Source organism: Hippoglossus hippoglossus, chromosome 6, assembly GCF_009819705.1.
Source record: "Hippoglossus hippoglossus isolate fHipHip1 chromosome 6, fHipHip1.pri, whole genome shotgun sequence".
Classification (NCBI taxonomy): Eukaryota; Metazoa; Chordata; class Actinopteri; order Pleuronectiformes; family Pleuronectidae; genus Hippoglossus; species Hippoglossus hippoglossus.
In genome coordinates, this window is record NC_047156.1 from 14,178,983 (window position 1) to 14,193,624 (window position 14,642).

General features: G+C 40.3%; 1 protein-coding gene across 5 annotated transcripts; it reads left to right on the forward strand.

Annotated features, from left to right (window-relative positions):
* Positions 1-325: 325 nt before the first annotated feature.
* bnip2 (BCL2 interacting protein 2) lies at positions 326-14,301 on the forward strand. 5 transcript variants are annotated; one of them, XR_004614085.1, is made up of 13 exons: positions 1,011-1,378; positions 4,068-4,163; positions 4,301-4,368; positions 4,880-5,056; positions 7,551-7,733; positions 7,944-8,046; positions 8,125-8,256; positions 8,748-8,834; positions 9,301-9,399; positions 10,151-10,186; positions 11,730-11,757; positions 12,319-12,394; positions 13,672-14,301. XR_004614085.1 is itself a non-coding variant. In XM_034587465.1 (12 exons), the coding sequence occupies exons 1-11, from the start codon at positions 1,011-1,013 to the stop codon at positions 11,740-11,742; spliced, it is 1,362 nt and encodes a 453-aa protein (XP_034443356.1). In that variant the 5' UTR covers positions 338-1,010; the 3' UTR covers positions 11,743-11,757; positions 13,672-14,300. The 5 variants fall into 5 exon arrangements, 3 of the variants coding, with proteins under 3 accessions (XP_034443353.1, XP_034443354.1, XP_034443356.1); XR_004614086.1 differs by having other exon boundaries at positions 12,335-12,394; XM_034587465.1 differs by lacking the exon at positions 12,319-12,394 and having other exon boundaries at positions 338-1,378; positions 13,672-14,300.
* Positions 14,302-14,642: the final 341 nt, after the last annotated feature.

The following is a 14,642-nucleotide window of genomic DNA, read 5'->3' on the forward strand; positions in this document are numbered from 1 at the left end:
AACTTGGGGAGCAATGCACTTTATAAACTCTTATTTGAACATTTTTACCTTTTGCATTTTTAGTTTTGCAAATTGAGGCAGCTTAAAACTTTATTATTCAGGTAGTGAAAACAAAGTATTATTTACGATGATAATGTAATGAAAACATGTTTTGTATCGTGAGAGGAGGCAGATACAAACTTTATTATTCAGGGAGTGAAAACAGATTATTTGTACGATTAAAATGCAAAGTAAACCCGCGAACTTTATAGTAACATTAGATACGTACCTGAAGTAGACAAACCTGGCAACCCCCGTAGAAGGCTGGCTACACGTAGCAGGAGACGCTAGCTACGTAACGGAATGCGTCAGTTACGTAGCTAGCGTTGTTAGCAAATAACAGTCTTCTGTTGTTACGTTGCTCGTAGACCCGGTTAGTTAAATCTACTTACTATACTTACTAAGTCCTGTACGCGGCTCCGTGTGGCGGCTGGGTCGCGGCTGACAGCTGTCGCGTCTTCACCGTGCGGACTGTAGCCGGCGTCATGTGGACAACATTAGCTTGGGATTCGCTGCGGCTGAAGTAGCTAACTGTAGCGGGCGGGCTAGCGTGCAGGAGGACAGTGTGACTCGGAGGGAGGAAGGAAGCTGATAAGTTGGATCACCGCGCGCCGCCGCTTATGCAAAGCCAGCGCACTTTTTGTCCCGACTCCCGAGTTCACCGTGTGACGCATGTCGAAGAGGTGACTTTCTGCTTAGCCCCGTGTGACATTTAGCACGGTTTTGGTTTCTTGAGAAATCGCAGTTAGATGGCGTAGCTGGCTGTCAGCATCGGTCACCCCCCCACCCCTACCCGGCTAGCTGTACAGCGGGGAAGAGCTAGCACGCTAGCCTCAAACTTCTCGAGAAGTTGTGCAAGTCAGGTAGAGCGATCATCTGACTGGTTTAAAGCGACGATCAGATCGGTGTTATAAACGTGTCACTGACGGACTCTCTCCGCGCCCAACCCGCTCCAGCCACAGGACAGGTTCATGGCATCGGACGTGATAGAGAGTGAAGCCGTGCTAAAGGGGGTAGGTGATATGAATTTGAACAATAGCAACCCAGACTGTGTCACACCCAGGACGACTCACGATGAGCGGGGAGACAAACTGGCCTCCAGCCCCTCGCCTTCTGGGGTGTCGGGAGAAGGCAATGGGGAGGAAGTGGAGGATTTACAAAGTAGCCCGGTGCCTCCTGTCAAAAATGGCGAAGAGGCACTTCAAGAGAGTCCAGCCAAAACAAGAGGTACGCCACAGGAAAGGACGACTCCAGACAACGAGCAGAAGCAGCCTGGAGCAAGAAGCTCTACCCCGGTGAGCCTGCCCCAGCCACGTTCACCGCCTGGACCCATTGGAAGGTCTGTATATGTGGACATTTTATTTTTCTTTCATGCGTGTTGTGCGACTTAAACATACGATCTCCTCCGTCCAGACTCCAGCACCGGATCTAAATGACTGTGTGACTAAGTGTCTGTGAGTGTTTTCCAATGCGCTGCATGTGAAAGTTATTTGACATGTCACCGCCAGCCCTCCTCCAGCCTTACACCAGTGCTAATTGCTGGTATTAGCTATGCTGGGCCCTTCCCATTAAGGGAGGAGATATCCAAACCTTTTGGCATGTTCATGTCTTTAGACTGTCCAGAAAAGCAGGTAATTTAGCGAGTTACACTGAGGTTAGTATGGTATTGACTTCTTGAACTTTATGAAGGGGGCAGAGACAAATCTGTTCAGTCGATTATAATTTAGTCTCACGAATAACAAGACTAGGCTAGGACATCAAAAAGGAAAACTGAGCTGATTCAACACTTTTCTCATTCAATCTAAAAACAAACAAACAGGGAATCAGAGTTTTAGAACTTGTGTGTTTAGGGCTTTTTAATTTCCTGCGTGATATTTTATAGATGTAATAGTGTGTAATGGTGTCTGAGCAACATCACATATATACAGCATTTAGCTGATGATGACTACGTGATCCTAATTGAACCAGAGTGGAACCTGTAGTGAAATGCACATACAAGTTTTCACATCATGGAGATGCCACTTCAACAACTTTTCTTCTCCTGAACACACTTGAGCTTTGTTTGAAAGATTAAGATGGCAGAATAGATTTTAAACCTCATTACCAGAAGTATTCAACTTGGAGAGTGCTTGACTTAGGCCAAAATGGGTCGCTCTTTAGACAGAAACAGATTTGCGTATCATGGAGACTTTCATAAGCTGTAGACCATGCCATGGGAACCCACGACTGTCTTAGTGCCAGTCCAAAGTGCTTGTACTGTAGTGTTATTAAGAAGTTAAATGCAAATATAAGGTTATGGTTGTGGTAAAGTAACGTTCCCTTCCCTTTTAATCTTGAACGTGGGACATAATAAGAAGAGTTGTAACAGCAAACAATATGATACCATGAAGACCGATGAGAAAAGAAAAATGACTCCTCATTAAACTTAAACATATCGGTCAACTCATCTGATCATCATCTTTATACAGAATTACCATATTTTTGACATTTCTTTAAAGAGGTTAGCATTTAATATGTGTAATATGTGAAATATCATGATGTCAGCATAATCACAATCAATGATCTCAAATCACTGATCTGCGTCTTAATTGAGGTCACCATTAAGTACATTACATTACATTATCAGTACATTATTTTATTTTTTTAAACTGACCTATTTTTCATTATTCCGCCTCTAGTCTCTAATGTGGCTGATTCCACTTCCATGCAGCCAGGTCCCCAACACACTTTGATTTCAAAGCTATCTTTCCAGGAAACCACATTCCTATGGCACTCATAACTCACTCATTTGAGTTTGAGATATAATGTGGTGATTAGCGCTATACATAAGCAAACAGCTAAACTGATGCCTTATGAAATGTTGAGTACCGAATGCCTTGAATGTTTGATTGTCTGGGAGCACAAATAACAGGCGTGTGTGTGCTTTATGCATCAAAGGGAGCTCTGTACAGCAAAGATAAAGATACCTCAATCAGCATTCGTAAGGAGCCTTATGGTTTATGCCTAAGCCCTTAACACAAGCTCGTAAGCTTTTCAAACAGCCATTGATCTGATTATGTGGCCAGCAGCAAGCCTTCACTCTCGAGGAGACAACTGGAAAAGGACTGCATTTATATCCCATGTTAGTCTTCAACACTCGCAGTGCTTTACTCTGCAGTTACTACTGCTGTGTATAATGCTGCTAATTTACTCATCCATTCACACTACGATGGCACAGCCAACAGGTAAATTGGGCCTGACCTCCCTGTGAGTGAATGGCCCCTCCTCAGCCACAGCCACCCACAAGTCAGGATTAAGAATCATGTCGTGATTGGCACTGCGTCTGCTCAGTACCTGGTTCCACAAGGTGCCATGGTTGTTTTTTGGAGTACTTGTCACAGTTAAGAACCACATGCTGCTTGGTATGTCGACACAAGCAAAGGTCCTTCCTGACTCTATGTAATGTTAAGTAATGGGCAGGGTTGGCCACAGCAAAATGAAAAGCAGATACTATCCTTTATTTGACAGCAGGCATCTGAAGTTTGCATTTAAGGCAAAATGTTTTTTCCCAAACTTTGTTTACATGTACATGAGTTACACTTCAGGTAGAATTAAGACTTAGCATTTGTTAACATAATTTATCATATTTATAATTTATGACCTGAAGAACCCCACTCTTATTTGCAGAGTTAATTATGTGCTTTTGTGCCGCTACAGTCAAGTGTGTCCATTATCTTTTTCATGTTCATAACCAGTAACGTCTTAAAGGTTTTTGTAGCAGAGGTATTAACCCAAGAACAGAAATTGCATTTGACTCTAAGTAGATCAATAGGACTTCAGTGTTTCCCCCCATAATCCTTTTAGGATTGTACAAGTCACAAGCAAGTGCTGACAGATAACAGACCGTATACGGATTTAGTTTGTTACAGATAATCTTCGCTCGCCCTGCTCTTGATACTACTACATTTGTAGTACAAGAGAGCCCTTCAGTGAGTTTAAAAAGAAACCATTAAACATAAACTTAACCTTTTTTGTACTTTCTTATCCAGTTTTGAGCGCCAAGAGTCAGTCGCCACAACAGAAGCCCGCTTACGCATGGAAGGAGTGGAACTTAAGGAAGAGTGGCAGGATGAGGACTTTCCACGGTATTGTTTCAATCAGTCATTGATGATAATAGTATGGCTCACGGTTCACAGCTTTTGTGTCGCATGTTTGTGTTTTAAAAGTCACATGAACCGTAGACCTACTGACAACCTGATCACACCTCCTGTTTTGTTATTAGGCCCCTACCAGAGGAGGAGGAGCTTGAAGATGAACTTTTTGCTGGGACGTCTGAGGAGAGAGACCCGGGTAATGAAAACAGAATAGTATATGGTGCATTTAAAGATATTATTATATTAAGGACATGTCAAGATATTGTCAAGTCTATCTTCAAATGTACATGCTGACATGAGTACCTTGAGAGGTACTGCATTGCTGCAATCATTCCTGTACTTTGTTGTTCAGTCTCCCTTGTGCCAAAATGAACTCAAAAGTTCAGCTGAAACTAATGTTAGACATCAGCAGTCAGAGTTAGCCAGATCAAAAGAGAGTCTTCCCAACAAAGAACATGAGTACAAAATCTGCGTAGGCAGTACTCTTTTGCTTCGCTACTGGGGAGAGAGAGTAACACAAGGAGACAATTATGTTGTGAAAACTAGCACTGGACGATGCCACTTGATTTGTGCAAACTTCACAAGTACTCTGGATTTGTCCCCAATACCTGAAATTAAAGACTTCCAAGTGTTCTATTATAATAGGCTTTTAAAAAACATAACCTGTATAACAAAGGTGACCATCAATGTCTTGGTATCTACCCCAGATTATGTAATGGACCATGGCAAGAAGCCAAAGAAAAAGCTTTCAGCTCCGAACATCAGCCTGACGTTTGACCGCAGTGAGGGTTCGCTTCTCTCTGATGAGCTGGATGAAAGTACAGAGCTTGACCTTGATGACATTGACACACCCTCAGACAACAGCAATGAGTTTGAATGGGAAGGTAAAGACTTCTTTATATCATGTGGTGACAATGATAGTATTGACAGTATTAGTACTTTTAGAGTAGACTAACCCTGCTTGTTCTAGTTTGTTTAGGTAATACAAAAAAATGTCAAACAGCAAAGTTTAAACTGACGTGATTGGGTGGGAACTGCAAAGAAACCTTTAACCTTTGGACCCATAGGTAAAAGTCCAAGGCAATGTTTTATTATTTATTCATTAAAAGTACTTTATTTATTGGCAAGTGATATAAATATAAGTATCTTTTTTTATATCCCGGTTCTCTGAGCTATTGGCATTTCCATTCTTGATTGTACAGGTTTGGGTAGGCAGCTGTCTGCCTAAAGCGTAGCTAAAATATGCTTTGTTGTTTTTTTGTGTTTCCACACTGCTGCCTTCCTCTTTTCCTCTTGGAAGAATTGTTTCCGTTCTCTGCCTGGATACAGGCTGCAGGCCAGCAACAGGTTTCTCTTATCCTTGTGGTAAGGTCTCTTGGACAGCACCTGTTTCATAAGTCAATCAACCCCTATTGTCCAGATTATTTTCCGTCTTCGGTCGTTCAAACAAATCAGTGGGTGTTTCACGTGTCATACCTTTTCATTTGCACTCAGTATTTTTGTGCATGTTATTTTTCCTTTACTTTTCCTGAAATTTCCCTGCATTTGAGAAAATAATCAAGCAATATCGACACATGGGTTAAATTGTGGTCATCAGATTGGTGCCATTTTTACATTTGCTAATCTGTGCTGATTATTGGTCATTGTGTCACATTTTACAAGGTATTGCACATCACAAGAAATGGCACAATAAATGAATACATTATAACGATTCTTGAACCGAAATCGAACCGAAATCGTTGTCCAGAAGATATGTGAAGACGTCTCCCGGCCCAATCCCACACTCTGCCACAGCAGCAGGTGCAGTCTGTTGCATGTGTGCCTATGAGCGTTAATCACAAGCCTGCATAATCTGAACCAACACACAGAAGAAACTAGTAGCTTCAGAGCAATCGTCTGTTTTACCTTTGCAAAAGCGTGTCACGTTTACTTTCCCGAGTTGTTGGTTTATGAAGCTGCGGTAAAACCCGGAAGGGATTATTTTAGTTTTATCTGTGTTTTGTTGTTTGAACTGGGTTGGACTGAACTATGTTGGGCTTGTGAGGGAGACTGACACAGACTTTGTAAATATACAGGTTGAACTCTGGACGTTGAGACTATGGGAGACCCACATTCACACACCCTCACCTCTTTTTTTCCTTTTCTTTGGTTATTTTTGTTTAAGTAGTTTTATGTGAAGTCAAGTCCAATATGTTCTTTAGTGTTCTTCTCTTTTCTGCTCCAAACGTTGATGTATGAACCGAACCGTGGCTCTAAAACCGAGGTCCGAAGCGAATCGTGGATTTGGAGAATCGTTACAGCCCTATCATCTAATATAAAAATGTGCTCCATATTATGTTTCTCATTTTACCACTGAATTTGCACCATATTCTTTTACTGTTAAATTAAATTTTAACAGTAAAACAAGCATTATCTCAAGGCACTTTACATATTAGGCAGAGACCTTAAAAATGATACAGAAGCTCCCACAATGAGCAAGCACTGTGGGGGAAAAGACTCCCTGATGAATCGGAAGAAACCTCTAGCAGAACCAGACTTGATGTGGGCGGCCATCTGCCTCGACTGGTTGGGATGACCGGTGGGAGTAACTATCACATTTAAGCTCTGTCAGACTGGTTGTTATAATGAAAATGATAAGTGATATTTATATATGTAATGATGATAGCAGAGAGAGGGAGAGAGAGACAAATTAGAATCTGATAAGTTACTCGAAAATGATTTAATTAAGGATAAACCTACTGGTGATGAAGTTACCAGTATGTCTGTCGACACATCAATTTTCTTTCTGTTTCTGAAGCAGAACTTGAACTTCTCCTGATTACTTACTTATTTTCAGCTCAAATGTATATACATATAGAAGAGTTGTGATCTCAGACTTGTAAGTACGTGGAATGCGCTCTACATAAGAAACCCTGATCAACGTCTGTATTCGATATATTTAGGGAATGTGCCGCTCACTGAAGAGCTTCATGAAAGTGTGGTGGTGTGATTTGGTTGTATTTTTCCCTTTTTTCTTTTCATCATTGCCTGCTGCATGCTTTACATACATGATCATTTGAACATTAGACTTTATGACTCCTTCATCATTAAGCTATATATCCCCCAAAAAAGAGCAGAATGTCTCACATATCTGAAGAAGTAGTGCGTCACTAGACGCATTTGGCTGAGAAAGTTATTTCCATTCATCATTTCTCCCATGAAATTTTAGATATTCCCTCAGGAAAAGGCTGACCTTAATAGAAGACTAAGCGAGAATTAATTGAACCACAAAGCAATAATTCAATCAAAACACATGTAATTTGATTAAACCAAGCAACTCTCAGATCCAGTGGCTACATTATCCATGCTGTGTGTTTTAAAATGCGTCTTCTCCTTTAGACGATCTCCCAAAACCAAAAACCACCGAGCTGCTTCAGAAAGGTGTGGAGTCGGTTCAGGACTTATCGGCCTCGGAGGAAAGGGAGGAGGGTCGACGCTGGAGGGTGTTTCGTTTCGGAGACCAGGAACACAGAGTGGACATGAAAGCCATTGAACCTTACAAGAGGGTTATCAGCCATGGAGGTCAGTGGCATATTATATTCATATACATTAGCACAGTCACATAAATACAGCAATTTAATTGTAAGTATATTTCATTTTGTTCGATTATGAATCGTTAAATCTACTTTTCTTTTAATACTAAGCAAACTTTTTTTTTTTACAAAGACTTGATACTGAAAATGTTATTTTGATACTGGAACATCAATTTGTAACATTTGACTTTCACTGCAGGTTACTATGGAGACGGTTTGAATGCCATAATTGTGTTTGCTGTCTGCTTTATGCCTGAGAGCAATCAACCAAATTATAGATACATCATGGACAATTTATTCAAGTGAGTGTTTATTTGAATTCCTTTGGCCTTGTGAGCAAACATTTAAGGGCCGTCACTAATGGGATTTTCTTGTCTCAGGTATGTCATTGGCACACTGGAGCTTTTGGTTGCTGAGAACTATATGATAGTGTATTTGAATGGGGCGACCTCTCGGAAAAAGATGCCAACTGTCGGCTGGCTCAGAAAGTGTTATCAGCAGATTGATAGGAGGTGAGTCATAAGCCGTTTTCAGACATGAACTCCGGAGAGTGTCCGCACAATTAGGTCTTGCCTTTCACGTTGATCACATTGACCTCATGTTTCTGTGAATGTGACGTATCAGTACTGCCCATAGGGAATTTCATTACATCAATTACAACAATTCACTATGACTCATGGATGACCTGATTAGAATTTGTTGGTCAACCCTCGGGTCAATCCTCCGGCGAGTCCCTTGTTTTTGAGCTCACTTGGACATTGTCCGGAGTTTTTCCTTGAGGCTGGCAGGAGAAACTCAGGAGAAAGTCTGGAGCCTCTCACCCGGACATTTGTGTTTTCACATACAGCCCTTCTGGATGATTGTAGGAGATTACCCGGAGTTCAGTGCATGTCTGGAAAGCAGCTCTAGTGGTCAACACTCAACACGAATAGAAACGGCATCAATATGTTCATGCTGTGATTTCACTTTTACTTTAAAAAGTAACCAATTTCTATTTCTGCAGGTTAAGAAAGAACTTGAAGTCTTTGATAATTGTCCATCCGTCTTGGTTTATTCGCACCCTGCTGGCACTCACAAAACCTTTCATAAGGTAACTGTTTTATATCAGAATGATTCAATCAAGACCTTTGTGTATCCTTGAGGCTATGTTCGTTCTAATATGGTTTTATTTTTAAGCAAACTGTCTTTTTCCAGATGAGCAGTTTTGCTCCATATCAGAAATTATCTCTATCCTTACTTGCCCAACTGACAACGCATATCACATGACCATTCACGCAGATTGGTCATACGTGTACTGGTGTAAAAAAGAATCAGGTTGTCTACTCTGTAGTTGGGCGCTTATAGGGCTGGTCAATAAAACATTATCAATAATTATTGCAATATAATTTTCATCAATGCCAATATAACATAAGTTAAATAATTATCAATATAATGCTTATTCATTGTGTAAGCAAAGTGAGGAGGTCTAACACACTATTGATCTACCTCAGATTTATAAAATGCGTATTATTATGAACGTAGCCTGAGATTCTCACATTTTCTTCTTCTCTTCACAGCACCAAATTTAGTCAGAAAATCAAGTATGTGTACAGCTTGACAGACCTCGCAGGGCTGGTTCCTATGGAGTATGTGTCCATACCAGATTGTATCAAGCAGTAAGTATGTTTTACTCTACCACACCAGCATTTCCCAAGTTTGTCTTCAACGAGATTTAATGTACATGGCAGTTAACATATGATGTATGTGAGTTAAACTTGTTTGGGTGATATGGAAAAAATATATATATACTCTTGAAAACTCGGGGTGGTTTTTGGCTGAGCGGTACGTGTCCCTGATAGAATCATATGTGAACCTAGTGATTCAGACCATTGCAGTGGAAATATATATGACCGCTCACATGAATTAGTAAATAAAATTAGTAAAGTAAATAAAAGAACAGGACCACAAAAGAATAGGCTGCCTTCCATCTTCTATAAAATTCATTCACCAAACCTGCAATAAACACCGTTTAATGATCCCTCTAAATTCATCTGGCTCATCGTTGCCGTTTTTCCTTTAATTGCTTCGCAAATTCTAGTTGGCATTGTCCCTTATGTGGCCTACACTGCCATAAAGCGAAGACCTCAAATATTTAAACATTTTCGTTTGTAAAAGAATATATTATGAGGTATTTAAGCAATAACCTTTACTGATATGCATAACTGTTGAGCTCATGCTGAGACATTACGGATGCTGTATTCTTCCTTGATGTGGCTTAACCCGAGGCAGGTCTTGTTTTCTCGTGGCGTTTGAAAAAGACCTCGGCACAAATATATCAAAAAAGGTTTTTTGCTCTTTTGGATGTTTGGTTGCTGTTGGCTGTGTATTTCTCTTTTCCTTAACTTCATTTCCCTGCCCCCTCTTAAGGTTTGACGACGAAAAAAACAGGAATAGCCGTAAAAGGTATTTGCACTTTCACCCAGGATCAGTGTCAGTTTTTTTTCTAGAGCTCGACCGATTTACTGGTTGGCCAATGTTAGCCTTGTTGTGCTGTCAGCGTTTATGTTTGTCGACATGCACCAATATGAAAAATTGGATTTTACAGGATAAACGATGCAGAATATAATTGCATTTGTATTAATGCTTTAATTAATTTATTTTCCAGCCGATAATATTTGTATCTGCATCTGTCCCCTACAATCCATATCGGTCGGGCTCTTTTTTTTTTTGCTTTTCACAAAACTAACAATAAAATTGTATCCATTGGCTTTTAGAAAAGCACCACGACATCTCATTCTCTCTACTCTTTTTTATTAAATGATACCTTTTGGCCAAAATCCACTGTCCTCTAATTGTATTTTGTATTGTCCAGCATTTTATTCTGAGTAGATTTAGGGCATTCCTAATGAACAGACTGAGTAGCTGCTTGATTGGTTTCCAAAAATAGGTGGCTTGTTGATTGTTTAACTCAACTGTTGCTTTAACAATATCAACTCCCCGAATATGGTTAAATATACCGTGTACGACTATACAGCTGAGTTGGTTTTTTTTGCCAGATACTGTTGAACTTTATTGTTATGCAGACCTGAGCTGGGCGATTAATTGAATTACAATCATAATTATGGCTTCCAACGATTATGAAAACAAATAATTGACATAAAACAATTATTATTCCGCGTTTTGTTTTGCAATGAAGCGCTCGTTGCCGGTCTTGCCTTATGACGCACGGGGCACACTGCCTGCGGGAGCAGCGCTTGGCTGCGCCGCGTTATGCTGTGTGAGGTTTCTGCTATAACGACTGTATTTCCTTTGATAAAAGTAGGGCTATGCACTCAACTAAATGCTAGGACAATACAGCGGCCCACCATTACAAAATCATTGCTGTGGCTGCTGCAGGATTGCGGCAGACACACATTACAGTCATGGTATTCTTGTACCGTGCTGTATTACCGTGCTGTATTACCTTGCTGCCGCATGACCTCACTCCCCCGCTGACTTGCACTCTCTTTACACGTTAACAATGTGCACCAGCACTAATCAGAGTACTTAAAGTTTTAATTTGTGTTCATTTGATTTGCCATACAGTTTATGAGATGTGTGTTTAAACACAATGGGGGAAAAAATCCTACATTTTTAGCGCATTGCAGTTCAACTGTCAGTTTGTGTGACGAGCAATGGAGACGAGTAGACACACACACACACACACACACACACACACACACACACACACACACACTCTCTCTCTCTCCTTCAGACAGGAGAGAAGTTCTTCCCTGCTCACTCAGGCAGTGTGAAAGCCGAAATGGTTTATTTGTCTTTAAAGTTGAACAAATGTGCTATTTTATAAATATGCAAAGTCAATGAGTAATTATGTTAAATAATCATGATGACAATATTGACCCATATTGATCTTAGACTGAGAAAAATAATGCAGACTGAGTTATTTATTCACACGATTATAAGATGTCAGTAATTCACTCACTTGCATATGTCTTTTTAATACCAGGTTTAAAATTTGATGTTTTTGATGTTGGGTAAGTTTGATCATGCTGATTAGGGTGGACTTGAACTACAAGAAGTGGCTTGTCTTATTCACTGTGGTTTGGCGTTGCACTGTAACCATATCGTCACATGGTTCACCTCAGTAATTCATCCTCACTGAACACCCAGCTTGTTTACTCTCACAGCTCTTTGCATGACTCACTTGCATACCCACTGCCTGCGGATGTTTGGTAATTGTCACAAACCTTTGTCAGCCTTGTTCACGCAAACCGAGATATTCTTCTCATGACTGATGAGTAACGAATGTTCAGTTGCTGAGGTTATTCATTCACAGATATGTCGAGGGATGTTAGAACCCTAAGAGAAAAAAATAACCAGGCAATTTTCGGGGTCCAAGGGATTGTGGGTTAACATTTAATATTGTGTGTTTTCTCAAGGTGTAAACGGACCCACAGTGAGTTTCACCCCTGTTCCCTGTTTCTAAGTTGACTGACAAACTTGGAAGATGAATGCACTAAAACCTCGCATATTGCCATGGAATTAATCTTTAATTCATATTTATAATTAGTAATTGTGTCGGTGTGACACATAAGCTGCGTCTCAATTCAGGGGCTGCATCCTTCAGAGGACACAGTCTACCGAGCCCCCAAAGGAGGTGGTCAAGGCCAGGTAGACCGCGAGGGCAGAACTGAAATGAGACATTATGGTCTAGATGTGTCACTAACCGAACAATATATACCATCATGCATTGCGCTTTCGGTGGAGAGACAAGAGGAGCGAGGGCAGCAGGAACAGCCCGACCTGTGGTACAAATATAAATATTAGCACAGCAGCTCATCACAGCACAAACTTCGGCAAACAAGTTTATTTCTATATTTAAAGATTATCATTCAACATGTTTTATAACCTTATAGAATTAATAAGTGTAAAATAAACATTTACAATTTAATGTGACATCATTACGGTGCAGAAAAAAAGCGCAGAGTAATGTCCAAAAGTCTTTTTCTTTTCCTGATGAGCTCACTTTATAGTCTTCTATATAGTAGTCACTGTATAGTGAAGTAGGCAATAGTGAGTGAGTGGGTGATTTGGGACACCTCGGAGATCGGCCCTCGGAATGACGTCACATCCAAATACACTGAGTTGATAGCGTTCCAGTTGCAAAGGAACATTGAATACTTTAGCCAGCTACCCATTGTTAGCAAAAACTGTTCATAATAACAATTTACGCGGCATTTCACAGATACTAACACCGCCAGGAAGGATCCATTCACTGAAACCTTTGTTTCTCAGGGATTGGAGGAAACATTGAAAGGATCCTTTTTAAATGGGATGGTCCCCTGAATTGAGAAACAGCTGGAGACTGTACATAAAGATAACATGACAGCTAAAGCCCAAAAGTAAAGCTGAATCAGACAGTCTTGATCACCCCCTTCTGGCTGGCTACAGTATAGGTCATAAACCCTGCCTCCTGGACTGTACCACTTTTTGCAGTGTGTTCTGCAGATAATGAAAACTGCATTTCTCTTACAAGGTTTCAGGAGAAGTGAGAATATCATAATGATACAAATTATATAATGGTTTGTATTACCCTCATGTGTTTTAATTTAAAAGCACATGAATAATCAAGGTTGTTCAGGAAGGAAAATGTTAACAGACTTTATTTAATTTTATTTAGATCTATTTTATTGATTTCGTATAAAAGAAATATCTCTGGTGAGTCAAATAAAAAGATATATTTACAGAAATGTTCTCTCACAGAGGAAGAACTCCGTTTTTAAAGGTAGAAATGTAATGATCCCTTTCCAGGATGTGATTGTATGACAAGCGTTTGTGGGAAGTGTAGAAGCCTGTCGTTACTGTGATGATTCATGATCTTCAACCTGTTTGATGTGCTGGCGTCCCAGTGACGCAGACACCTGATGGTCTGTTGAATCTGTCTGCAGGATCGACCAGGACATGCACGGCAAAGTGGAGATTGCGGCTGCTGCTGTTCCAGAGTGACAACCCCCCCCCCCCCCAATTGCCACTTCGAGAGCGATGAAAAATGTTTTGAACCTCAGCCACTCTTAGGTTTTTGTTCTGGGCGACGTGACTGAAGACTTAAATCCGAGCATCAGAAAAGTGCCTTTTTGAAACTGTGCTGCCTGTTACATTGAAACCTTTTGCTGTATTTCTGTGTCAAGCAGCTTGATCTTCAGCATTTTCCCCTCATGCTGTCTGAAATGTTTTTAATCCTTTTTACTTCCTGCCGGTGTATCAAGTCCAACTTAGTTTATTGGTGTTCCCTAGTTACTGTTGTATCTACACTTTATTTAAGGCACTCTTGTTACAAATGGTTGATGCATGCTCTGCTTTATTACATTTAAAATATATATATTTATATTCAAAAGGTGACAAAGGAGAGAAATTAATATATTTTTATGATTGCTCTGATTTTAAACTGCATTTTAGGTCTCTGACCCACTGAGTGGCATTTCATAGAAGTTTTGATGGCACCTTTTTCACTGTTCACTGCTGACGTTCTCTGATAAAATCCTGCCTGGGGAAAATAAAGTTTTATTGTTTGCCCTTCACTTGAATGTGCTCTCTGACTTGTGGAGGGAGGAAGTTTGTGAGAGAAACAGACTAAAGCAAAGATGTAGGTCTTAACATTACTTTACTCGTTGGCTCTGCTCTTCATATGACTAAAATTATCCTGTTACATCAATATAATTTAGTTACTTGATCAGATTTCGAGATTTGATTTGTTAATCCTGGATTAGTTATAACAGTGCACTCTTATTTTGAAATAAAAGCAAAATGAGTATGGAGTTGAGACCATGATCACCGTTCCTATAATTGGCAGTCACATGATTTAGATGTGTCTGGAACTCTTCCAGCATACAACTGGGCTGTTCATTATAATACACTCTTG

Bases quoted from the DNA above. Each gene is read 5' to 3' on its own strand.
- bnip2 (XM_034587462.1), top strand. From the start codon at position 1,011: ATGGCATCGGACGTGATAGAGAGTGAAGCCGTGCTAAAGGGGGTAGGT. The intron at 4,369-4,879 runs GTAATGAAAACA...TATCTACCCCAG, and splicing joins GTCTGAGGAGAGAGACCCGG to ATTATGTAATGGACCATGGC. The intron at 9,400-10,150 runs GTAAGTATGTTT...CCCCCTCTTAAG, and splicing joins ATACCAGATTGTATCAAGCA to GTTTGACGACGAAAAAAACA.